This window comes from Lytechinus variegatus, chromosome 3 (assembly GCF_018143015.1).
Source record: "Lytechinus variegatus isolate NC3 chromosome 3, Lvar_3.0, whole genome shotgun sequence".
Lineage (NCBI taxonomy): Eukaryota > Metazoa > Echinodermata > Echinoidea > Temnopleuroida > Toxopneustidae > Lytechinus > Lytechinus variegatus.
In genome coordinates, this window is record NC_054742.1 from 56,381,544 (window position 1) to 56,408,621 (window position 27,078).

Consider the following 27,078-nt stretch of genomic DNA (forward strand, 5'->3'; position numbering starts at 1 on the left):
TGCCTTTCAATTCCTGGAATGCAACTGGAGAATTTCATATCATATTTCTTATGAAAAGACGAAGTATGAAGAATATCATGAAAAGTGGAAATACCGACTTTGGTAGACAGAATTAAAATATATTAAGATTTCAATATTAAGGTAAAGAAAAATCCTCATGTTTCTATTCACATCCCATCATGATTTCTCTTTCATTATTGGAAAGGTGGAGGGGGGGAGGGGTGTTTTTCCAAAACCCTGGACAAAACATAAAAATGACCATCTCACTGTGATTTTTTGCATTGTCACCCCCCCCTTCAGAACCATGCCACTGTTATGCCCAATACATGATAAACCTAACAATGACCATAAGTCATATTTACATGAAAATCATAGCTCAAAACATACATCAGTTTTATGGAGGTATACTCAAGAAAAAAAGAATAATTGTAAATCGTTAAAGAGAAGGAAAGTATCAAGCTGTTGTATGAAAGATAATCTTATTCCTAAAAAGTGGTATGATATTATTAGACGCGAGGAATTTTTCGGATTACAGGATTCTAAATCCGAGTGAGAACCCATCTCTCAACAAAGGAGGAGGATTACGACATAACCTCTCTCGGATTTACAATCCTGTAATCCGAAAAATTCTTTGACGTCTTCAAGACAATAATATCGACTGTGCTTCGTTACCAATCGGCAACGACGATTTCCAGCCAATTCAGAAGAGCTGAAGAAGCATCCCGGATCGGACGTGAAACTGTCCTCTGCTTCAACAAGTAAGTCCAGATAAATAGATTTATTTTTTCCATCGATACACCTCCATTAGTACATCTCTAAATATCATACATTTTAATGATCCCCTCTCATACTAGGACATCAAAATCATACACCATACAAAAAGCGACCAACACAAACAAATGTGCATTCAATGCTGTATGATTTTGTTTTTTCTCTCGATGAGTAAGATATATAGTTTTAATCAATAATAGAAGTATATTCTCTTCCATTGCACAAAAATTATGCAAGATTCAATCACATATATAATCACATTATACAATTAACAAAGAATCAATCAAGTTGGATGAAAAGAGTGAAAAAAAAACACTAATCCTCATTTAATAACAGTATAAGACACTCTGGGCGCCGTAACACAAAGGTTAGCAATCAATGGCTAAATGAAATGGCCTATCAAGATACTTGTTGCATGCGCATGTGGCTCTGTAGACCGACTAGGAACCAATCAGATTTGCTCGTTCAGAGTAGCAATTTATCACTAACCTTTGTGTTACAGGGCCCAGGGGGTATTTCATAAAGCTGTTGAAAAGTTACCCATGAATGGTGATCCTTTCTTACGCTAAATTATATATGACTTAGCACTAAGAGCATGTTTTACTTGTGCATAACACTGTGTGTAACTTCACAAAGAGCTTTGTGAAACACCCACCATGCTATTCACATGTTACGAGCGACTTTACAAACGACTGGTGATCCTTTCTTAAGGTAAGTTATGCTCACCAAAGTTTCATGGGTGTGGAAGCAGCTTCTAAAAAGGGATCATCAGTCGTTTGTGAAGTCACTTGTACCTTGATCAGTTTTATGAAACACTACCTTGATCATAAATAATCCATATAATAGCGAATAGTCGAGAAAGGCTGATCAACAAGAATCCATTTTAGGAGTATTTTTGTAGAAAGGACAACCATTACTAGGCTTTCACAAACCTTATCTAAGTTATGTACACTTATGAGTATCATAATACCAAAATATATCAGACATCAGTACAATAAACAAAATCATACCTTATTGTATCATTAGCAAAGGTGATAACCTGCACTACTGCATTCAATGAGTTAAAAATTAATCTAAGATAGGAACTTTAATATCCATAAGGGAGTATTTTTAAGCCCTCTTCTTGCTTCTTTTTACTCCTGAAAATGTTGTAAAAACTATGGAACAATGAATTCAATACAATGACTAAATATTTAAAAATATTCACTGATTTCTCTTTCAGTGGGTAATGTTCTGTTTTAAGGTGGACTTGATTGAAAGAAAGAAATTAAAGAAAAACATCCCATATCATTGTGTTATTCTGAACATAGAAACTTGCAACTACTAGAAGCAATAATAATTATATTAATATGCTGAGCAGGGCCCGCTGGGAGAACAGTTTTTGGAACTGAAGTGGCTACCCAGGGTAAAATAAGACCTAAAGACATAACACATAAGATACAATAAAAAACTTTCAACATTTGATCATTGACCATCATTATCAATCCTGTTTTTTCAATGAAATGTTTAATAACGAAAATGGCATGGAGAAAATAAAAGTGATCTGGGGAATGCTTCACAAAGACTTAAGTGGGACTTAAGAGTCATGCTTAAACGCCAATGCACATGTCATGCTATTTACCACATACATTATTTAATGTGAAATCTGATTGATGAATATGCGTTGTGCACATCTCTTGCGCATGATTTGACCAATACAATGATGTTTTATATACCACACACAACTGAAAAGTTGAAATAAGTGCGACTCTATCAAAGTCACGCTTAGATCTTTGTGAAACACTCCCTGGATTACATTATACAACAACATAGTATGATTCACATAATCTCAGTTTCAACAGATGTTCGAAATGGAAAATTCTGTAAATTTCAATGTATTAGACATTTCACTTGTGTGTATGATTAATTTATCAATAATAATATTTGATAACAGGTCCATTTACCTAGTGAAGCCACTATACTATATAGCTTGATACTTGTTATTACCCGGCTGTAGCTGATTTGCTATATAGGCGTAAAAGCATTCAAGGAATAAATCATACCGGGTGCCCAATCACTTCACCGGGTGCAGCCAAGTGACCCTACGTGGATAAATAGCTTTCTGAAGGAAATTTTAATTCAATTAAATCTTACTTCAGACATTAAAATATCAGGGTACCTGTATATATAAATGTTGCATATCACTATCATCATTTGGCTTTGATTGAAACATGGTAGTAAACATGACTACTAATATTTTCTTAACTACATATTTTGGGGAAATTCAGAAGCACATCTAGGATTTGGCACAATTAATGAAAGAAGACTAGCAACAAATCTAAAACTTCTGAACCAAAACTTGATATGAAGTACAACCTAAATTTGCAACATTTCATTCTTTCTTCAATAGCCTTTTTTCAAGTGGATAGATCATTTCATGTACATTTTCTTGTCATATCTTTTATTGACAATTCATTATTACTATAATAAGTCCTGTACTTTATCCTAAATAGCAAGTAACATGAGCTTATTTTCATTGAACTTCCTTTTGTTTCTTATTTAAATAAGTGATATATAAATATAATGCTTGTTTATATTCTTGTTATATATTCTTGCTGCTGGGGTAGGTACTTCCATGGCACTTCCAAAACCTAAATAACAATAGCAACCATGTAACAGATTTCTGGAGAGAATATACAGTAAATATATTCTTTCATCTTAACCTAGTTCTATTAGCTAGCAGTCCAAGGTTCCTGCCGTGTCCGACACCATGGAACACGCATTGCATATTGGGTAAAATTAGTACCATGATTTCAGAGCTTGGTCTTGGTTTTTGGACTAACACTCAGAATGTTATTGATTATATCATGGTTAGACAGTGGGTCCGGAGGTAAATTGCGTTCATCTCAACACTTCTGCAACACCCCTGGCTCAAGCTCTGTCCCACTAAGCGAGAGGGATATCGGTTCCTGGTCTTAGTCCTGGTCTAGGACCCTTGGATGTCTGAGAGTGTTGATATGGATAACCTTGAAGTGGGCTGTGGGATCCTGGTCTTAGTTCTGGTCTAAGATTCTTGAATGTCTGGATAATCTTCAAGAGGTCTATTGGTTAATGGTCTTTCTTCTGGTCTAAGACTCTTCGATGTCTGAGATTGTTGGTATGAATAACCTTCAAGAGGGCTGTCAGTTCCTGGTCTTACTTCTGGTCTAAGACTCTTGGATGTATAGATATAGATCAAGAGGACTGTTGGAGTCTGAGAGTGTTGATATGGATAACCTTGAAGAGGGATGTTGGTCCCAGGTCTTAGTTCTGGTCTAGAACTCTTGGATGTCTGAGATTATTGGTACGGATAACCTTCAAGCTAGGGCACTTGGTAAGATTCTGTGCACAGTCAACTGACACACATGTATAGTCCAGGTTAAGATGAGTGAGATAAGGCAACGACAACTTGATGATACCTGTATTCAAAGAAAAAGCATGGTACAACATTATATCAAAGATCACACACAAACTAAAGATTTTCCCATAATAATTTCTCCTTGAGTTGAAGAGATTTCTTCCTAAAATAAATATTTCCTCAGGTATCATAGAATGGCAGATCTAGAAAGACACCCAGGGGCAAACATGGAATCTACACCCTCGTCCAAAATCTGACACCAGTGCTGGAACGATGTGTTGTCAGCTTTTCGTGTTACAGGTTTATCGGGAGGAGGGGTGATACAGGCCCCCTGGTCTTATCAGAGTTAAACTTTTAAGTCTTCTTGAAATTCTTTATATATATATATTTATGCATTGTTTGTGCCTCCTGAAGATCGTGCCCAGGCACCCCCAGGTCCTCATCCTGAAGTAAAGATAGAAGCCTTTGATCAGCAGGTGCAATACACCAAGTGAATACCCTCTCCTTTTACAAATAATTTATTGTTTTTTAATGTTCATATGATGTGACTCTCTTGTACATGGGAACAACATTTGCATCCTTTCCAATGGACGGAGTGTTTTTTATCACACTTGCACTGAATACAGCGGTGAGGCACGCGAACACTCAACGCTAGTATCAATTTCTATGTAAGACATCGTCCGGCATGAGCGGAATTCAAGCCCGCTCATGTTGAGATTGTACAATCTTATCTGTAACAGGTGCTCTTACCACCTGAGCTGCACTACCTCCTTTCTCTGTTTGCTGAGATAAAGCAGCACATATAATAAGCACTGTAAACAAGTTGAAGGGATAATGATTATTATCTATTTCAAAAGACAAGATACATAGTTATGCTTACCTTTGTCTGATATGTCTGTTCTACTGAGATTCAGTCGTGATAGGTGAGGGCATGAGTTGATCGCATTAGAGAGGAGAAACTTATCTGTTATCCTGCAAAAAAAAAATGTTTACAATTCTTTAGTAAAATCATTTGCAATAACAAGTGAGAGTTCAGATGAGTGAGAAGTAGAAAACAGGGGGGTTTGTCTCCTTTCTTAGTGACTATTTCTTCTATTTAAATCTTTTTAGATACTGCAATGGCTCATTTTCTCTCAGATATACTAAATTTATTATCATATTCTACTATAATGCAAATCAATATATTAATACATTCTTTAAGTAACAGGCATCTTGTTGCACCACAGAAAGGCAAAGTAAAGAACTAAAGCTAAATAGCAAGCAATTTCTTAGTGTTTGAATAAAATGGTTTCTTGACTACTTACAGTAAAAATTCATCCTGTAACGATTGCCGGATCTGAAACTTACTGTGCATTTAACTTAGTAGTTTTCAAGAAATCTCAATTTCTAATGGATCCATTAAGTTTCTTCAAGAAAAGAATTCATTGTCATATATGACCTATATGACCCTGGTCCTCCCATCTCATGACCCCTTAACCACCATCCCCTCTTACATTAATACATGATCCAATTAAAAAAAAATTATTTGTCAAGTGGTTTTAAAATTATTGCAAGAACGAAATCAGGATAAATAGTTGGATAGGCGGCAAACCCCAAAACATATAGGCCTGTATTCTGAAGTCCCATTTATAGACCAAGATCTAATGCTGTTCTTAAATTATGGGAAAAAAAAAAAAACACAATCTGTTAACATTGTGTATTTCTCACATTTGCTGTTTTTGCTACCCTTTGCTTTCATGATGAAGACATAAAAACTCTTCAATTATCATTCCCACACAATAAAGAGTCAAATGAGTTGATAATTGAACATTTACTAATAGTGCCCCAATCGGCTAGCCATAATTACACCACAACTTTAGACCAGAGTTTAAATTAAACCAAGTTGAGAATACGAGCCCAATGCCATCAGTGACAACTAGGTGGAATGTGGAAACACCTACTTAGTTTCAGCCATGCTCAGAACTTGAAGCTTATTCAGCTGACCGATGACCATCACCCCTTGGTCATCTACTGAAGTACGATCGAGGTGAAGTTCAAGCAAATCTGTCAAACCTTGACGGAGGCAAATGAAAGAAAGAAAATGTGCAACACAAACATGAGATGGATCAACAGAGCTGTCAACCTTGTGCAACCCTAAAAGAGGATTCATAATGGGGGAAAAAAGATGAGGAGTTACTTTGAAGAGGAATTTTGTTAACAAGAACCTAGACTAGTGCTTAGGTACAATATGTATTAATTGCTTTATGAATGTTGTTATTGTTAGTATTAAAACAAGTGGGAATGAGAACATTTTAGGCAAAGAGTTAGACAATACACTACTTATTTGTGTAATACACACCACAGCTGTACACCAAACTCCTTTGTACATGTTCTTCTGTCACATACATTCTAAACCCATGTTAATAAGACAAAATATTTGTGACATTGTTTACAAGGAGTCACATCTAGGTTTTATATGAAAGACAATTCAAGCAGTTTTGGACAGTCGAGTTACACCCGTTATTGTCTCAGATGAGGCAAATAAATATATGCGTTCTGCACTTCTTGAATCAGATTAGAATGACAGCGCAAAGCCTGTTGCACACTTCACAAACCACTATGACATCATTTCTAAACAAATTACATTTTTCATTAAATGTGAAAGTTCCAAGAAATGATTTCATTTGGAGTTTGTGTAACACTACAATAATAAAATCAGAATTTTACTTTGCTGAATGCCTTGTGATCAGAGTAAAAAAAATCATATTGTTTCATGTTGCAGCTAATGATGACATCATTATGATTTGGAACTGATTTTTTTCCCCCTACAGGGCGGGTCAAAAAAGACTGGATTTTTATTTGTTGTTGTAATTATACCTTCATCATTAATCCAAAGTTTAAAATCTGGTTTTGTCCCAGTGAACGGGGTGATTTGATTCACCTCACACTTGCAGTAATCGCCCTTACCCCCTCCCTCCATATTGCCTAATTCAGTGCATCCTCCATCCTTGACCAAACCTTCCTAAACTCCTCCTCCACATTTCTCATACTACTGTTTGGATCTTTGAAAGTTAAGATATTATAGGTTGGAATCACAATCGATCATGTAGTGTGTGCCGGGTTTAACTCACCATTCAAGTACTGCATGCCTGCACTGGTCACCTTGGTGTTTGTGATAGTCAGTTTGCGAAGACTGTGAGAGACACAATAGAAGGTAATAAAAACACAATACGAAACATCTGATACCAAGAATTTTAGTGATTTTATAGGTTTCCCCAAAAAAAGCTTGAGAAGTCTGCCCCTTTCATTTTATCTCCCTCCTCACTTGCTCAACCCCCTCCCCCTCTTTTTCACTCTACTTATAATATGGGATACTTGTTTAGAACACTTATTCAAATTGTTAGTGCTAAAGGTGCTCCTATACTACCCTGGCTAAGCAAGACTACTGATTCTGGCACTCACAGAATTTTTTCTTGCTGGTACTTATTTACCTCACCTGGGTTGAGTGCAGCACAATGGGGATTGATTTCTTACTGAAGAAAATTTCACCATGGCTGGGATTCGAACCCATGACCCTCTGTTTTAAAGTCCAAAGATCAATCCACTAGGCCACCATGCACCACTTCTCTCGAGACAATCACACAACACGCTTGTCAAGAGGGCAGTTCATGGTGGTGTGCCCCCTATTAACGACCGTGATGTGACATAGTGTGATCTCCCCTTTATAAGAGGCACCCATTCAAATATATTTCTCCCCTCTATATTTCATACAGATGTATAGTAACACTCTGGATTGATCATAGCCCTAGAAATCACTAATGCATAATGGGCCAATAAATGTGAGGGGCATAACCCTAACCCTTACCCCTTTCCTTTTCACTTCTTTTCCCTATTTTTTTTTTTTTTTGGGGGGGGCATGGCACATAAGCCCCTCCCCCTGTACACCAGGGCTAGCAATGACAAAACTGCACAGGAATGAATGCAACTCCAGCAAAGTGATGCAAATTGCAAGGAGCCAAACAGCAATTACTCCTCCATGTATTGTACAGAATGGATACTTGCTTCTCATGAGGTATTTTTAGAAATTTTCTGTGAAAGGACTTTACCTAGTCATATCTGCAAGATGGTGTATTCCTGCATCAGTGACGTGAATGTAGTCAGTCAGGTCTATTGAACACAGTGACATTCCTAGAAACAGAAGGAAGGGCAAGACAACTGTAGACTACATTCAAGAAGCAATCAATCAGAAAAAGAGGATAGCCCGTAAGAATTGCAGAGTTTTGAGGGGTGAAAAAAAGGATTTTGGGTGTGAAAGGATTATTTTCAATTTTCTCCAAGAAACGTGTGTATACATATTTGACAAAAAAGGTATTTTTCAATTAACCTGCAATCTTTTTTATTATATAAAGGTAAATGCTGCATCTCTGGGAAGGGTATATAACAAGCATTGATAAGGGCAAGACTTTCAAGACAGACTCCACTGAAATAATCAGATTCATTACATGATTATTGCTAAAGAAGTCTCAAAACTAATTTCGAAGTCTTCAAATGTTTCATATTCACACTGTCTGATTTTGTTAGTGCTGAGAATTTTTGGATATTTTTCAAAATTCAAATTTGTGGTAGAAATCCAACTACCAGAAAATAATTAAATAGTTTTTCATGTACATAGGGCTATTTGGCAGTTACATCAAAGTTTAGAGAACAGAAAGGAGCTTACCGGCAATACATTTGAGACCATTGTCTGTAGTGGTGTGCCTGTCTGGCAAAGATAACTGCAGCAACTGTAACCCTAGAAGTTGAAAAATATTTCAAAATCATTGTTTCCCTTGTTTATACAGGGAGGGGGGAGGAGTAAGGTAAGATTCTATGGATTGATTAAGTGTCTGAATACCTGAAAAAATTGGTCTTCTTCCCTGTCAATTTCATGCTGTTATTGAATTGTACGATTTGATTTTACTGTCTTATAGTGTATATGTGTAAATTGAACTATCATTGTAAATATTTAAAAGATTGAAAGCTAAAAAAAATAAATGAAAATGAATTGAATTGAATACTCATTTTTCTGTTTTTTCCATACACAATACTACAAAAAATTTCAATGAATTTTTCACTTGACTGTAAACTTTGATGGCACAATATTTACAATACATCATCCTGTTTTAACTTCCTCAGAAAATATATACTGGAATATTAAAGGCTTGCTGGGGAAGTTTGATTCTATAGATACAATTTCCAGCTTACCCTTGGTAAATAAGATCACAAGTAAGATCAGAAAATATGTGGACTACTTGTTTGTGGCACAGTTCACAGGAGAGAGAGAGAGAAACGAGAGAGAAAAGTTAGAGGGAATAAAAAGGCCAGCAATATTCTTACCCTGTAGACAAACGAGAGCTTGATCACCGGTGATACCTTCAACATGTGAAATATGAAGTACCTTGAGATTAGGGACCTGATGAAGCCGGAGCAACGCATCACTCTCTAGACGATTCCTTGACAGGTTCAAAGACACCAGCTGACTCAGGTGACCAATGTGTTCTAAGGATTTTACCTGATGGATAAGATAGCAATCAGTGTGTCTCAAATATTCCAGAGAAAAACAACTATATGCACAAAGGGGTATTAATTAAGGTGACACGACAATTGCTCCATGCTTTATTTTGTCTAAGATATAGGGTTAGGGTTGCAATAGGGTTTGATGTTAGGTTTAGGATAGGGAATAAATCCAGGGTTGAAATTGGTCATTGCATGAACATGTGGAATTTGCAGCGGAGCAATTGACGCTGGAGCAAATGTCAAGGAACCTGAATTAAATATACGGTTTAAAGGGACTGATTAACATTGACTTGACCTTAAAATATCCGGGCTGCAAGATCCCATTTGTCACATGTGGCTGTAATTATGTTGTAAAAATGGGCTCTGAAAACTTGCAACATAAAATCATTTAGTGCTTCAAAAAAGTGAAAAATAAAGTAATTAGAAGCACCATCCTGTTTTTATTCCATATACTTCATGTGTAGACTCCCAAGGAGATGAATTAAATGATATTTCAGTCACAGATATCTTGAATATATCTGCACAATTTTTTTTCCCTTCCTCTACGGTCCTTAAAATCCATATGAACTATATTGAAAAATATAACACACATCACAATCAAGACATTTTGTTATATTGGACCTTTGGAATGTTAATCTATGTCTCTAACTATTGATAGCCAATAGCAAGCTTTTTGTCGAGATGGTTGTGCTTGCAATGTTATCTGAGCTTTTGGGGAGGTGATCTAAATTCACATTTGGTTGCTTGGTCTAAGCTCTATCATCTGACAACTCCCGGTGGCCGTTTCATAAAGCTGTTCGTAAGTTAAGAGCGACTAGTGATCCTTTCTTGTGGAAAATTGTACATTCATTGGCGTCTTTGGCAATGATTAGGCGCGTAAGAAAGGTTCATCGGTCGTTCTTAAAGTCGCTCTTAACTTACGAACAGCTTTATGAAACAGCCCCCTGGGCCATGTAACATAAATCTTGATAATATGGCTGATTTTTATTATTGATTGCACTGATTATTGTGTATGATCATTTGTAAAATCTCATCCCACAATCAGTCGCTAAAGTTTAAGTTACAGGGCCAAGGCCTGGTGGTAAGTTTTGAGAAACAGGACTCACTCAAACTTACCTGTGTCTGCTCAAGACCAAGGTTCTTTAACTTTGATAATCCTGGTAAAAAAAAAAAATAAGATAAAGGTCAAACGTGAATAATTACAAATAAAGAGGCAGGTCATAGATTTCCCTCTGCAGGGAAAATTATCCCATTGAATAATACTAATTCTCTTTCACAAACAGGTAAATTTACCTGGGTCATGATTAACAAAGATTTGTTATAATAACAAATGCATTATTTTCTATAATAAGCTTACTATTCGCCAATCAAATCAATGGATTTTGGTAACTTTGAACTGTTATTGCAAATTCGTCAAAACAAGTTTTATGAAATGGGCCCCTGATGTTGACTGGAACCGGATGATCCCTGCACAATACTGAAAAAGCCAGATGAGTAGATTAAGAAATATGGCATGCAATCATGCTTCTATACATTAATTTCATTGATATTATGTTTGGACTTGAATATAAATATTTTGAGAAAACAAATAGGACATTGGACATTTAACTCTCGGACAAAATTCTATAAGCATGAATTTTGTGCTACTTTCACTGGTTTCCTTAGAACACCAGAATCTGTTTGCATGGAATGGATTCCGATGTTCCGGAATCTATGTCTCAGGCCCAATCCAAATCAACTGAAGTCTCTGACTGGCTGATATACAATTCTCATTACTAAGTCTATGAGAGCAACATACTTGTTTCCATAGCAATAAAGTGAAATAGCCACCACTGATTCAATACCTACTTGCTAGGAAGAGTATCGCGAGGTCTGTTACACTGGTCCTGTTCAGGCTCAGGTTGGTGAGGTTGGGAGGAGGGACAGCAACAAAGGCTTCGATACCAGCATCCGTCACTGAGGTCCCTTCAAGTAGCAATGTTGACAAACTTGAAAACACTATCAAAAAGTAAGAAAATAAGACCAAGGATGATTGAACTATCCATCATTGGGTGACATACAGAACTTTCATTGAACACAAGGTGGAGTACATGTATTCCAAAAGAACAAATCAATGCTAATCTCTGTAAGCACACATTTCTTCTGATATTTGAATATTGTCTAAGCTGATAATTGTAACAATGATATTGCTCCACTTTATATAGTGCTTATAATACATCCAAACAATGTTTCTCAGTGCTTTAAAGATATTATTACCCCTGCTATAGGATTCTGGCTCGCCCACACAATGTATACACTTTCTACAATCCCCCCTGGGGAGCATTTCATATTCAATTATAAAAACATTTCACTTTTCTATAGCTTCCAATGCCTCTGTGACGTCTCTACAAATGTCCCTTTACAAATAAATCAACACCCCCATCATCAGTTTCTGCCTTGCCAATACACAGTGAAAATTAACCCTCTCCACTCCTTGGGGAGTGTTCCAGTATAACATACCCTGTAGAGTTTGGAAGACCTTGTCAGTGAGACTCTTGTTGTTGCTCAGGTTCAAGTGCTGAAGCTTTTTCAGACCTATGGTGGTGACAAAAACAGAAATCATGAAATTTGTTCTCTGGAAATATTTTGGCAGTATAAAAAGACACTGTGTCACTGTATTGTATGTTTTAAATATACTTCAATAAACAGTTTAAAGGTATTGTAATATGTTGGGTGTGAGGGATCTTTTGGTTTTCCCCATTGACTTTTGCATTAAATTCCATAGCAGGCAGTATTTGCGAAAGCCTGTTAGAACCAGGTTGTGAAGCAATGCAGTTCGAGATGTTGGGCAGAACGGGTAGCTCTATGCAGAGCATAATGCATAAATGTAAATACAGCATAGCAGCGCAGCGTGTATGTGTCCGATTAAAACCTTATCACAGTAAATGGCTACTTCTAGGAGATTTGCAAGTTTTGGTGAAGAGGAATTTGATAATATCGTGATCAACAAAGACACTGTGTTCCTTGAGTTTCTGCATGAGAAATCTCTTCCAGGCGATTTTGAAACATTGGATAAAGAAACTCTTAGAAAGATTTTGGGAAAATTTCATTTGGTAGCAAGGAAAGCTTATGGAGACTCTTCCATAAGACTGCAACACAATGCAAAACGCACTGCACTCAACTGGCACATGAACAAAGAGCACCAAGATCGATCTGATTAATATTATCAGAGATTCAGAATTTTTAAAGGACAATGAGGCATTTAAACTTCATCTGTGGAATTAAAGAAAATTAGAAAAGGAGAACATAAAGCATCACTAAATCCAAACCAATAACGACTTAGAGAAGCTATATGAATCTCACGTCTTCAATCTGAGCTTACCACCTGAGCTTCAAGACAAAATTTGATTTGAACTCATGTTATGCATATGTCGAAGAGGGAGAAAAAAACTTACAGGCACTTAAGAAAGATCTGAAAATGGTCACAAAAATGTGACACAGGCGGCCATTGAGTCAACAAAAAAATCTGGAGAAGATGCCACATTAGCTAGAGCAGGTGCCGGTCTGATGCACAAGACGGAAAATAAAAACTGTCCTGTCGGTTTGCTTGAAAATAACCTTTCAAAATTGAACCCTGAATGCAAATTCCTATTCCTAACTACAAAGCCTTCTGTCCTTAGTCCCAAAGACAATCTGTGGTTCAAAGCTATGGTCCAACTTTCTAAAATGTTGAACAGTCAAAAACATATACCAATCACTGTCTTTGCGCTAAGTGTAATTCCATTCTGGATGGAAAAGGTTTTAAAACAGAGACATAAAAGATTTCATGTCATGCTAATGAGTCCAGTCTTGTTTCTTAACTGGGAGAGTAACTGACACTAAGAAGCAGCAGAGTCTTGACGCTTTGTCTCAAGCTATTGAAATTGGGGAAAAAATACATCCGAAATTCTGAACCAAGGCCATGCCCTAAACCTTCTCTTCATGCTATCGCTTGTCCTAATGCAAGTTTTGCACAACCCCGTCCAGAACCACATGATCTTGGTGAAGAACTGAACTTTCATCTCAATCTTGAGATGGAATGGTTTGACTCTCAAATAAGGGAGGTATCTGTAGCAGATGAGGAAATAGTTCAAAATGACACAGATCTAGTCCAAAAATTAGAGCCAGACTTGGCCTACGATGGACAGTACGTGCACAGGTCACAGAATCTAACAACAGGTCTGCCATAAAACTACAACCTGCAAAACACATTAGACAATGATGAGCCCATCTGTATTCTACAACTGCAATGTGACTCTCAATTACTGCAACTCAAAGTGATGTGAGAATCTTTGTAAATAAGTTCAGATTTGTCTCCATGCCCCTAAACATATTTTTTTCACCACAAATAATAACCTTTCAATATTTACTCCAACATCACATTTAACCTTGGTCTGGTTACCTGAACTTACTTTTATCCAATTGCCTACACTCATAAAAATTCTATGAATATTTTTTTCTCCATTTATAGAAACATAATTGATGGGGAAAAAATGTAATGCAGTAATCTAATTGAAAAAGAGAAATGATTACTGTATAAAGGTAATGATTGACAGCTCTACACAATGTTTATAGACCAACTGATACCACCACTTACTTGTAATATGCTGTAGACCCTGATCAGTGATGAGAGGACACGAGGCAAGATTGAGAGAAGATAGATGGATATGAGGACGTACAGTCTGAAGAAGCTCATTGGTCGTGTACTTATAGCAGTCTAGGGCAAGACGTTGCAAGTGGCTGCAGGAGAAAACAATAGGTATTCATATAAATATATTCTATTCCGAGGTGCACTATTATTATTACCCCGGCTTTAGCTCGAGCTGCCATTACAACTGCTGTACATTCAAAGAATTAATCCTGCCTGGTACCCATTCACCTCACCTGAGTTGAGTGCACTAACATCTTCTGGCATTTCCCACACTTGACCCAGGTGAGGTACATGGCTATGTGTTAGGAATTTATTCCTTGAAATGCTAAAAAGCACCTTATTGGTACAGATGCTATGGCTGGGGTAATAATATGCAGGGCAGCTATGCTGAAGACGGGGTAGTAATAAGCAGTGCTTAGAAGCATCTGTATTAAGCAATAAATAAGTGCTGCCATTATTATCACTATCATCAAATATCAAAAGGGTCAAATTAGACAACTTGACTGTGAGTTGGCATATTATAGACAGATTGATAAGTATAACTTTATTAATTTCAGAATAAATGCTATTTCAAGTACTTGCACAACATTTGAAATCTAAAAAGAGGGACAAATTTGGCCGGGCGGCCCCCTGGACCCCCGGGGGTTCAGGGGGCCGCTTAGCTTAGGCTCCCGACTTGGTTCAGGGGCAGCACCCCAATTGGGGCCTCAAGGGGGCGTTGCCCCCTTGAGGCTGAAAGAAAAATAGCACTATGGAGGGCCATTAGATGCTTAAAATGATACCAGAATCACATAATATATATATTAATAGACACTCTACACACATGCCCCAGTTCTGTAGTTCAGTATCCATGATCTTGAAAATATTCTCCCTTGTTGATCTGTCAGAGCACTGTTGCAGTGACAAAAGTTCACATGCTACCTGACCAATATTATCGTCATAAGTTTTCAGTATTGGGTACAGTTTCACGGCTCCTTGATCGGTACTGCCATCTGTAGTCTGTAAGGCTGATGCTTGACTTTACTGACCAAAGCTTTCGCATAGCTGTCTGCTAGGGTACAAAGGATGTTACTTGTTTTTGTCCGAGCAGCACTGTAACCCTTAGCAATTTTTGAGTCGGGAAAAACTTGTCTGATTCTGAACAAATCACCAGCATGGTCAGAAACATCAATTGCAATGTTATGTTCCACGAACTTCCACCAAAAAATCAGTAAATCTTACCTCGGCTCCAATGACAGAGGTATCCTCTTTGGGCATAAAGGAAGATATTTTGGACATGCGAGTCGCATCGAGATCCGCCTTTTCATTGTCGATGTGTTTTTTCTTCTCGGCGTGCCTTCTTATATCATTAGCTCCTCCACTTGAGTCGAGATTTTAATTTTTTGTCCTGCCGGCAACACATGCAAAATGCAAATTCAACGCCTTTCGTGCTTGGCTTTATGACATGAAATCGTTGTTTGTACTCCCCTTTAAATTTCTGCAACCGTTTTCCACTCATTTTGATCAAATCCTCTCTAGTTTTGTGAAATAATCCCGTTAAATCCACGATCGTCGCATACCCCGTGAACAGCTCAGCAAGCGTTAATACATGTCCCACATATAGAGATCGGTGCTGTGCATACATGCGTTGTGCACAAGTACATGGGCACTCAGCATCGCATGCAAACAAACCACGTTTTCGCAGTCTAGTCAGTCGCATGTGTACACCGGTCACACAGCGGAAAATCGACTTGGGAGAGCGATCGAAACTTGACATACCGTACACATGACCGTACATGTACCATCGGTCAGTGTCGTTGGTGGGTCTGTAACAGTACGTGTATCGATAGCTCAAACCCGGAAGTCATAGACAATACTGTACATTTCGTAATATTGAACACGCGCAAACACTTTTTTCTCTTGTTTTCTTTATTGATTTTTTTTTTGTCTAGGCTCAAAAATCGGAACATTCCGATTTTTCTGCTCTAAAACATTTTTAAAACGGGACAATTCCGATAAAAACGGGACAGTTGGCAAGTATGCTATTTCAAGTAATTCTTGAACAACTTACCAAGGAACAAACATCATCAATGTTTTTGGTCTGAGATGTCCCGACTTCTTCAGCTCCGTCAGCAGCCTCTCCGCCACCATGGGAGGCACCGCTTCCAGTCGGCTGAACCCTGTCTGGTGGTGTCCTTCCAAACGCTTGGATGTACACTTGACACACATGTCAAGGAGGGTGGGGATGGGTCTCTCCGTGGGTGGGGACGTCTGACTGGGAGGGGGGGGGGCAACGTTGACCAGCCTCTGTAACGCTGCAGCAGCTGTGTGGATACAAATGTAAATGAAATGAGTATTAGATTAAGTGTAAAGTGGAACAAATGGCAATGGCACCAAATTGATAGTAGACCAAATGGGATTTTTCCATGTGGTATTACCAGACTGTCTGAGAAGTAGGCCAATCGCTTGTAGACCAAATGAATATAAATTCAATACATTATTCAAACTGCCTCTATATGTATCTCCTAATTCGTAATAGACCACTTTCACATTCAAAATTTTTGTTACAGCAGAAACGAACCAGCAGCCCTAATGGCGCAATCTCAAGTCCTTAATTACTCACATCTGGCCAGCATAATGCAGCATTATGAGTTATGCAGTCAAATAACTCAGGCCCACTTGAATCACAACATACTAGTTCATCACTCAATGTACATTCATACCACATTAATTATATTACCAACTAGCAAAAACAAGTAATTTCCTCTCAAAAACATTTTAATTTTGAATAAAATTATGGTCTAATTCATTTCCTGTGTCATTGATGGTCATTTCAAAATGTATATTTTTAAGACTAAATCTACAACACACAGTCAATGATAGACCAAAGTGTTGGTTAGTCTGCTTCTCCTTTAAAGGACAAAGTATTACCGATACGAGCAGGACTTGGCGCCACTTCCTCTCCTTCTCCGTCCGCTTCTCCCTGTGCCTGGGCGAATCCGTAATCGAACCTTCCTGGTCCATCAGCATCCAACCGCCGCCCTTCTCCCCATACGTGTTGACCAAATCCTAACAAGAGAGTTTGATCATTCATGTTAAAGCCGGTCTATAGCTGTGGAAAGTCCTCAAAATGTATCTATGATTATTCCAATTCATTACTAGATGATATGAATGGGTATGCCCTATGAGCAAGGACCCTGGAATGTTATGATTGACATTCAAACAGGTTGCATGCTGGTTCTCGTTCTTGAAAGAATCATCTAGAATTGTGCTTTAGAGCTTTCATCTTGAATAACATCTATTCAAAACATACAACTAGGTTCATTTCAGGTTGGATTGCTAAAGCTGCAAAGGGGTCTTTAATACAACTTGGTAACGGATCAAACCAAGGAGCTGCTGCTGCTCAGAGGTTGGCACTCTAACTTGTAAGGGTGCCCATACACAATATAGTTACACAACTGGGTAAAATGAATAATGAAATAGAACACAACCAACCTTGTCCTCCTGGTCGACCACCACCTGCTATTATACCAGCCAACTCAGGTGGTACCGCCTGGCCCCACATATCAACCATGCCCCCGTCATCCTCCTCCATCTCTTCATCCTCTACCCCATCCTCCTGCAGACCTCGCCCCAATCCGGCCTCATCCACCGCCATCCGTTCATCTCCATAATCTCTGCCAAAGAGTCTCTCTCCTGCATTTTCTTCCATCTCCATGGCAACCGCATCTCCTGCTCTCTCCATCTCACCGTCTTCTTCCCTAGGCTCTTCCTCCACCCTTCGCTCCCCCGTTGCCTCTCCCACGGCATGACCTTGCCCCCATCGGTGGACCGGTGGTTGCGAGCCTTGAGGTGGTAGAGGGGGCATGGGTTCAATCCGCCCACCGGACCTGAATCCAGGTAATCTTCCGGAAGATGGTTGACCTGTGTTGAGGTCCTCAGGCAAACCAGGTGCTTGAGCTATAACAAGCATAAGAAAGTAAAGTCCAATCAGAAATCTAATATTTTTATCATATACAACTATGCAGTTTAAATCAATATAACCATAATTTCTTGAAAAATAAACACATATAAGCTGGCATCATGCTTTTCATGTGATATGCATTCTTATTGCAAAAAGACTTAAAACAAAAATTACAAGTACCATGGTCTGGTTAAGTGGTTTAATGATTATTTTTTCTTTTTTTTTTGGGGGGGGAGAGGGGTGGGGGCAAATCTCCCTAAATCTTTATTCTTTATTTCTACTTTAAAAGAAGTCGTGTGGTCCAGTGGTTAGAGCATTGGACTCATAATCGAAAGGTTGTGAGTTCGAATCCCAACTCTGCCATTGTGTCCACTTTGATAAAAAGGCCCGAGAGTGATATATGTCGTCTATAACGTCAGCCACTATGACTGATAAACCTATAGATGTAGAACGTTTCATAGGTAATTGGTTATATACCAGCTTGGCGTTTACCAGCAAAATGCTGTCCTGCCGAGTTCATACAGGAGTTACCACAAACAACAGATGAACAGGAAGGATATGTATTGAGTCTATTCGCCGCTCACGGATCAGAGGATACAAACATAAAATCACCTTGTGAGGGACTACCTGTAGTGACAACCAGACTCCCGCTCGGTGTAAGGCCTAATTCATGGAGAGACTTGGTTACCTCCTCTGCAGAAAACACTTTCCTTGGAAAAGGCTGATTGAAAGATAAAAAAAGTGAAGTTGTGAATATGTGAATGGTAGTGATTTTATACCTGATTGGTAAGAAAGCATGAATGCTTGAAAGCAAAGCAACCAGAGGACCAACGGCTTCAGAGGATTTAAATGCCTAAAGCACACCAATCGAGAATCGAACCTGGGTCACTGGAATATGACCCCCCCCTCTACCATCTGAGCTATCGCGCTATAGGAACTGTTCAAAAAGAGTTAGATGTGACAATGTTAAGACATTTCTTTTTTTCAAATGAGTCTTTATTTTTCAATACAAGCACATTCAAATAGAGAAAATTTCTTTGTCCTTTTTCTTCACCCTAGGAGTGGACCCCCCCCATTCAACGTTAAGGTAACTAAGGCTGTTGCTAACACCTAATCATCGAAAATTGGATAATCATTTCTTGTATAGCACACATCATATCATGATATACTATTCTATATACTTGTAAAGGACCTGGATATTACTATCCTCACCTGGCAGCTTCTTACAGCACATAGAATTTCAAGGTATGAATCATGTTAGGTCCCTATTCACCTCACCTGGATTTGAGTGCTGCAGTGTAGATCTATTTTGCTGAAAGAAATTATGCCATGGCTGGGATTTGAACCCATAGCCCTCAATTTCAGAGGCTAGAGACTAATCCAGAAGGCCACAATGCTCTTATGCGTAATTATATCAAATCATATCATGTAACACATTCACAATATCAGTACCTGTATTAGCTCAAAATTGTCACCCAGTGATGAGTGATGTTCTTTGATCTTGGTGATGACATCACTCAAGGAAGAACTGGAAGAGAATGTCTCCCTCATGTGCTGGCCTGAAGGAAGACGGATCTGCAAAGAGATGTAGATTAAGACTCACTTTTTCATATCATAATAACAAGCATTTATACAGTGGCATCTATCTAGAAATAATCTATTCCAAGGTGCACTATTATTATAACAATGGGTTCAACATTAGCTGCCATTACCACATTACGTGAAACCCCCCTTTGGCTAAAGACCGCAGTTCGGATTGCAAACTGCGGTGTTATACCCCATTTTTCGTTTGGATCTCCCAAATATCATTTCCAAGCCCTTATCACCCGCGCTTGGCCAGGTAATCCAGGGATAATCCCTGCTGTCTCAATTTCACCTCCACAGGCCAGTATATGAGCGTTGAGCAAAGGACCAAAAGATAAACAACAGCTGTGCTATTACGGAAGACTTCTCTGCCTGTAGTAGGACCTTCCGAATGAAATTATTGTATTCGATATTTAATCACGTTTTCAAAGGCATATTGTATTCAGTAATCCAATGTTAGTCCATTTTCAATTTCGAATGAAGAAAATCGACCTCGAAATAAGGAAAGTAAGCGAATAAAAATGACGGCATGTTTTGCAGAAACTGAGCTCAGCGCTGCGCATGCATCCCATCGTGTGTGGCCCCCTGCTGTGACTGTATATGCAGGGGCTCTTGTGTTATCTTCGGACCGACGTCAAGAAACAGGTGTTTTGATACTTAAATTGCTTGCTTGGGGCATGTTAGGGTTGGAGAAGAGAATTGATGAGAAGGGGTATAGTGATCTCAAATGGAAGTTTTTCGTCATGAGTGATGTGGATATTAGGAATTAATCCTGCCGGGTACCTATGCACCTCAACTTGGCAGAAAACACACCCCAATCTTGACATACAATAGCTTTACAAGTGCATGCCATATATATTTAATCCACAAACGAAATCATATTAAACATATGGACAATTCACTGTGTAGTTTAATGTGGGGTTATTCAGAACCAACACGTGGAATGCCTCTGGCCGTCTCACCTGCATCATGCGATTCAGCATAGCAGCAGTGCTGACTTTGAAAACTACTATAACTCGCACAAGATGTTCAGTGATACTTGGGTTACTCTTATTTCTACATTTTATGAACTAAAACAATACACTTACAGAGATAGGATGGTAAATCAACAAATACCCCCAATGTGGCCAAAATTCATTGACCTCACATGACCTTTGACCTTGATCATGTGACCTGAAGCTTGCACAGGATATTCAGTGATACTTGATCACTCTTATGTCGAAGTTTCAAAAGTCAGATCAATAAACTTGCAAAGTTATGATGGTAAATCAACAGACACCCCCATTATGGCCAAAGTTCATTGACCTTTGACCTTGGTCATGTGACCTAAAATGCGCACAGGATGTTCAGTGATACTTGATTACTCTTATGTCCAAGTTTTATGAACTAGACCAACATACTTTCAAAGTTATGATGGTAATTCAACAAATACCCCCGATTCGGCAAAAGTTCATTGACCCTAAATGACCTTTGACCTTGATCATGTGACCTGAAATTTGCAAAGGATGTTCAGTGATACTTGATTACTATTATGTCCAAGTTTCATGAATCAGATCCAAAAACTTAAAGTTTTGATTGTAATTCAACAGATACCCCCAAATCGGCCAAAGTTCTTTGACCCTAAATGACCTTTGACCTTGGTCATGTGAAGTGAAACTCATGCAGGATGTTTGGTGATACTTGATTAAGTTTATTTCCAAGTTAAATGAACTAGGTCCATATATTTCTAAGTTATGATGACATTTCAAAAACTTAACCTCAGGTTAAGATTTTGATGTTGATTCCCCCAACATACCGTAAGTAACGGTGTATTAACCGCACCTTTTTCTCGGCGGGATAGAAGCAAAAGTCCGGGGTGCGGTTTATACACGTTGACGGGTTTGAGCCAGCCCGCCGTAACCCCTCCCGTACATGTACGATGTCTGCCAGTTCACAACACATCAAGTGGCCGGGCATAGCCGCCCAGGCAATGTCGTTTAGAGGGGTATGAGCCGCGGGTAATGGGAAGCGATTATTACGATCTTAATTAAATATTGTCCAAAACAAACGCACCCACCTTCATGACACTAATTTTGACTTTATTCTCTATTCAAAGTAGTGAAGTTCCCTGGCTAAGTTAAAAGAGACGCCAAGCATACTCGGTAATATTTTGTCACCGCTGAGCAAGAGTTGAGTGAGCTTAGAGATTGCGTTGTAATATGTTATAGTGCGACTTAAGCTGGCACTATTCAAAGTCCCGTTTCGCGCCAGCTTTTTTTTCCTTCCTGTTTGCTTTTCATAAGATACCATGTAAACCACGCACGATAGAGACGGCATGAAGCCGTAAAAAACAACTGGAAAAAATGTCAATTTCTTTGTTTCTTGAACCTTCCTGTAATCCCGTATCCAAAATTCATGCTAAGACATCAAATTTCTGAAAGTGATTGTGAGGTTGTGATCCAAGAAATGTGAATGTTTCTTCCTCCTACGGCTACGCTGGGAAAGACACAGATCATAATTTGATAAGATGTACTGGCATGACTGATACTGTATTGTAGTTTGCAATGCAATGGCAGTGCTGTGTGTGTGTACACTGTGACTGTGAGGTGAGTGTGTAAGTGGCCAATATTGTCGGGACCGTTCTTTCTTTCTAACATTTGTAGATGAATTGATCAAGAACAGCAGATTTACGCATACCAGTAATCTCTTTGGATACTTTGAAATCTTAAACTTAGTTTTTGTTTCTTCGTACCTCAAATATGCATGTAAATGTGAGAAGAATTTTTTTTTTTGTCCAAAGTTGGGGGTGCGGTTAATACACCGTTACTTACGGTAGTCTAAGTTCATTGACCCTAAATGACCTTTGACCTCGGTAATGTGACGTGAAACTCATGCAGGATGTTCAGTATTACTTGATTAACCTTATGGCCAAGTTTCATGAACTAGGTCCATATACTTTCTAAGTTATGATGTAATTTCAAAAACTTAACCTTAGGTTAAGATTTGATGTTGATGCCGCCGCCACCGCCGTCGGAAAAGTGGCGCCTATAGTCTCACTCTGCTATGCAGGTGAGACAGAAATGATTTCATAATCTTTTTTCACAGAAGTTAACAATAATGCTAAACATAGCTCACTATGAACTGTTAATTTGATTGATTTGTCTGAGAAAAAATAGGCAGGTACTTAGAGAGATATTATGATGATCATAGTGGGCTCTTATCTTGCAGAGTCATGACAAAGGTTATAAAGAAGGTTATGTCGGCACCAGAGAATACCACCCCTGGGTGGCCATTGAGCTGATGGTCAACTGAAAGTATTACCTGGAGAATGCAATTCACTGGGGGTTTTGGAGCAGTGTGCTCTTTCCCTTTAGCTGCATCTTCTGCTTGTTTACTCTCAGGAGATACATTCTGTGAACTGGGCTTTAGAGGGGTCTCTGAACTGGATGACGCTGTTACTGGTGTGTCTTTGACCACTGATGACATTGTTGGCTGTGCCCCGGGAGCAGTTGGGCTTGTTGGTGATGGATGTGAAGGTGTTCTGAGTTGCTTGGCTTTACGGTCATCTTCGATCTCCTTCAGAACTTTGTCATGTGCCTGAATTGAACGAGAAAAGTCAATTCCCAAGTAGTTTGTAATTTGTCACTCATTATTTATCTTCCCATTCTATTCTTTCTATTTAAAAAAAATAAAAGAAAAAATTCAATTAATTAGGACTATTAATAAAAGGCTTTGATAATAATTTTTCAAATATGTAAATGTACACAATCAATAATGACAACAAATAATGGTTCTTTGAAAGTGCATGCAAGTTTTCAGGATAGTATGTAGTTATAACATGTTATAAAGAAATATAAATGAAGATGATACATGGAGAATTAAATGGAATTTGAGAAATCTTGGATCGCACTGACATAACACCAGAAATAAAAGAAAAGTATTATTACATAAAGCTTTTACAAGGACCATGTTTGTGGTCATGTTAGTTGAACACGCATTTTGATTTACACCCGCTCAATGAGTAAGTGTGCTCCTTTTCAACAATTATCTTTATATACAACAACTTTTTACCATCAATTTCAAAAATTATTATCATATATTCTGAGAGATGAGATATATTTCAGTCAGTATTATTAAAATCATGTAAAACCTCACTTTTTTCTTTCGCATTCTCTCCTCCTTGTACTTTGCGGAGAGCTGTTCCCTCTGTTCTCGCTCCCACCTGTCCTTCTCCTCTCTCTTCTTGTCTGTCAGGGAGAACCTGCTTACAACCTTCTCCGAGTCATTGCTTCCAGTGGGGGTTTGCTCAGCAGATGAAACAGCAGAACTGGGAGGGGATGGGTCAGTTAGTACAGAATTTGGTGGCATACTGAAGGGGAGATAATTCTGGTCTCGAGAGCTGGAGCTTGAAGACTGCTGTGAATGCAACATAAACAGAAGAAGTATGAAATATTTAAAAAATAATGATTATTATACTTGCTTTATGGTAATCAACACTGACTTTATCATAAGTTTCTAATAGGTCTACAGTAAAGGAGCACACTTACCCTAGCATTAACACAGCAGCTTTTACGTGTACTGCATTTCTTTAGGAATAAATTCTTGCCACACTCATTTACCCACCTGGATTAATTTCTTTCTGAAGGAAAATATGAAATAGCTGGGAGTAAAACCCACGACCCTCTGTTCCAATGTCCGGAGACTAATCCACTGGTCCATTAACGCCCAGTCTAGAAGTGTGTTGGATATTCCTTTTTTTTATCATCAACCTATTGGTACATGTATGTTTGCTTGGATTCACATGTGCATCTAGGGGTCAAGAGACAGGCTGAATCAATGTAACCTATCAGGCTGAGATCTCTCAATTTGTTGCCAGCTCCACGTGTACATGATTCATTCATATCTAATCTAGATGACATGTAGTTGACGATATGTTCCACGTCTTCATGATTCATTCATATCTATATCTAGATGACATGTGGTTGACAATCTGTTCATCCAATTTCAAGAATGGGATTGCTCTTAGTCTTTAACATATTCCAATATTTCATTTCCCTATTTTTACCGACTTCAACTCTTTAAATCCCAACAACTTCTTCTCGGGACTAACTAAATATTGCACTGGACAACCCTACCAAGTTACCAGTGCCACCAATCAAAACTTGAAAATTTCAAGTCTTTGAGACAAAACTAATTCTATTATTTCCAATGAATATTTAACATAAGTGAAAAATAAAAATTCAATGACTAAAAGCATAAAATAATGCTACATACACAGAATGTTATGTATGTCTGAAATCACAAACTAATTCTGTTTGACAAAGAAATTGTGAGGGTCGTGGGTTCAAATCCAAGCCATGGCGTAATTTCCTTCAGCAAGGAATTCATCCAGTGTGCTGCACTCTACCCAGGTGAGGTAAATGGGTATCGGCAGACGGTAGTTCCTCAAAAAGCTGTGTGCACCAAATGGGTAGCCTAGCTTAGCCAGGTAATAATAGCGGGGCCCGCTTGGAGAACAGTTTTTGGAACTGAAGTGGCTACCCTGGGTACATTACATATTATTATTATACCTATCTTCGAAATTATTTAAAGCACAAACTTAATTCTTTCAATGGTATTTTATGTTGATTTGTTACACTGACCTGTGCTTGTGATGATGGTCTAAGGGAGAGCGTAGGTGTCGGTCTCGAAGATAATTCTTGGTTTCTGTTTCCACCTTGCAATAACCTGACAAGACACACGCAATAAAATGAAATATTTTGTTTTCATATATTTTGATATCAATGTTAACCCAAAGTCAAACGGTAGCCCTGGAAAACTAAACACAAGGGGTGAATAAATTCAATGTCTACTGTTATCAGATGGTGACAGAATACAAGACTTTTATTTGCTTTTACAATATTGAAGAAAAGGGAATTACCAGAATAATCATAATTCTGAATGATTTCAAGTTTAATCCATCTTTGATAGTGTCTGAAGACAGCATTTGTTGGAAAGACAAAAATAAAAATCCATTTTATACGTGATTACTCATTCCTTTACTAATGGTATAGATGTAAAGTTGTTTGAAATTAAAAAGAAAAATGTGTATTCATTCATACAAAATTATAGCTATGCCCGAGACCGAAGAGACTAAAATACCAAAACAAGAAGTGTATACAGGGTGTGAATTCAAACAAAGTGATTGTTGACCAGCCTAGGAAATACTTGACAAATTGAACAGCCCTGTGATGACATTAATAAAAAAGAATGAACAAATAAAAGTGCTTGTAGCTTTTTAATATCTTCTTATTATGCCAAGCTCACAATCAGAATTTGGAAGGTAAATGTACAACAAATGTCATACATCCCATTTTCTTTATTCATTGATAAAATGTGAAACTCCAGCATTGTTCAAACTGGGGACCATTTCTTTTGCTACTTAAATACAGGAATTTCATTAAACTGAAATTTTAATCACCCTGTCTGTGTCAGGAACTTACAATGCAGTATCAAATTGATACTTCATTTTCTGGATCTGGATGTGTACAGTGCAAGACAGTTGTGGTATAGGGTATCAAATGATTTTTTTTATTGAGTTATTTTAAAGTTAAACCTTGCGAAATTGCTATCATGGTAACCACCATCGTAACAGGGCTTTAATAGCATCAAAACTAAATCAAGGATATCAAGATAGTTGACATACATGTAATGGCAAAGTAAAGAGTGTTCATGCTGGATGATTGCAAGAAGTTTTCTTACCATTCTACAGCTTCATGTACGGTGAGTTTGCCTGCCTGTATCGCTGCTTGGCCTTGGTCCAAGTCAAATCCCATACTGGCCAAGGTGACAAGCAAGGAATCTAATGTCTGCATTGAATGAGAACAACAATGATAAATGGTCAACATATAATGTCTTGAATAACCTTAAAACAATGATAAGAAAACGGCTTTATATCTATTTTCACTGTATACAAGAATGTATGCAAACAGTAATGGTATGGACCACATTTCCTTTGAAGCCTTTTCAGTTTAATATGGATTTAAATTATTCAGATCATCAACACTGTCTGCGCTAACATCGTTACAAATTGAATACATTAGGAAATCATGGTGGCATTAATGTAATGATTATAAACAAAAATTATCAAGTTTCCTAGATAGAGACTCAAGTGCATTTATTCCTTTTGTATTGGCCATTCTTTGTCACCATATATGAGATACATGTATATTGTATATACAA

At 38.1% G+C, this 27,078-nt stretch overlaps 1 protein-coding gene across 2 annotated transcripts in view; it reads right to left on the reverse strand.

The window, feature by feature from the left end:
- Window positions 1-943: 943 nt before the first annotated feature.
- The window catches only part of LOC121411442, a 33,859-nt gene continuing 7,724 nt past the window's right edge, over window positions 944-27,078 (reverse strand). Inside the window, exons 2-21 of one of the 2 annotated variants that reach the window (XM_041604180.1) lie at window positions 26,599-26,705; window positions 25,500-25,584; window positions 24,013-24,270; window positions 23,179-23,454; window positions 19,747-19,869; window positions 18,907-19,015; window positions 17,826-18,290; window positions 17,262-17,399; window positions 16,402-16,654; window positions 14,298-14,440; window positions 12,182-12,256; window positions 11,531-11,680; window positions 10,799-10,839; window positions 9,503-9,677; window positions 8,847-8,918; window positions 8,233-8,314; window positions 7,258-7,319; window positions 6,088-6,199; window positions 5,028-5,119; window positions 944-4,208 (exon numbers count right to left, since the gene is read on the reverse strand). In XM_041604180.1, the coding sequence (XP_041460114.1) occupies window positions 4,054-4,208; window positions 5,028-5,119; window positions 6,088-6,199; window positions 7,258-7,319; window positions 8,233-8,314; window positions 8,847-8,918; window positions 9,503-9,677; window positions 10,799-10,839; window positions 11,531-11,680; window positions 12,182-12,256; window positions 14,298-14,440; window positions 16,402-16,654; window positions 17,262-17,399; window positions 17,826-18,290; window positions 18,907-19,015; window positions 19,747-19,869; window positions 23,179-23,454; window positions 24,013-24,270; window positions 25,500-25,584; window positions 26,599-26,705 (2,973 nt within the window). In that variant the 3' untranslated portion in view covers window positions 944-4,053. Of the gene's footprint in view, window positions 4,209-5,027; window positions 5,120-6,087; window positions 6,200-7,257; window positions 7,320-8,232; window positions 8,315-8,846; window positions 8,919-9,502; window positions 9,678-10,798; window positions 10,840-11,530; window positions 11,681-12,181; window positions 12,257-14,297; window positions 14,441-16,401; window positions 16,655-17,261; window positions 17,400-17,825; window positions 18,291-18,906; window positions 19,016-19,746; window positions 19,870-23,178; window positions 23,455-24,012; window positions 24,274-25,499; window positions 25,585-26,598; window positions 26,706-27,078 lie in introns of both variants that reach the window. The other variant, XM_041604179.1, reaches the window with a different exon arrangement.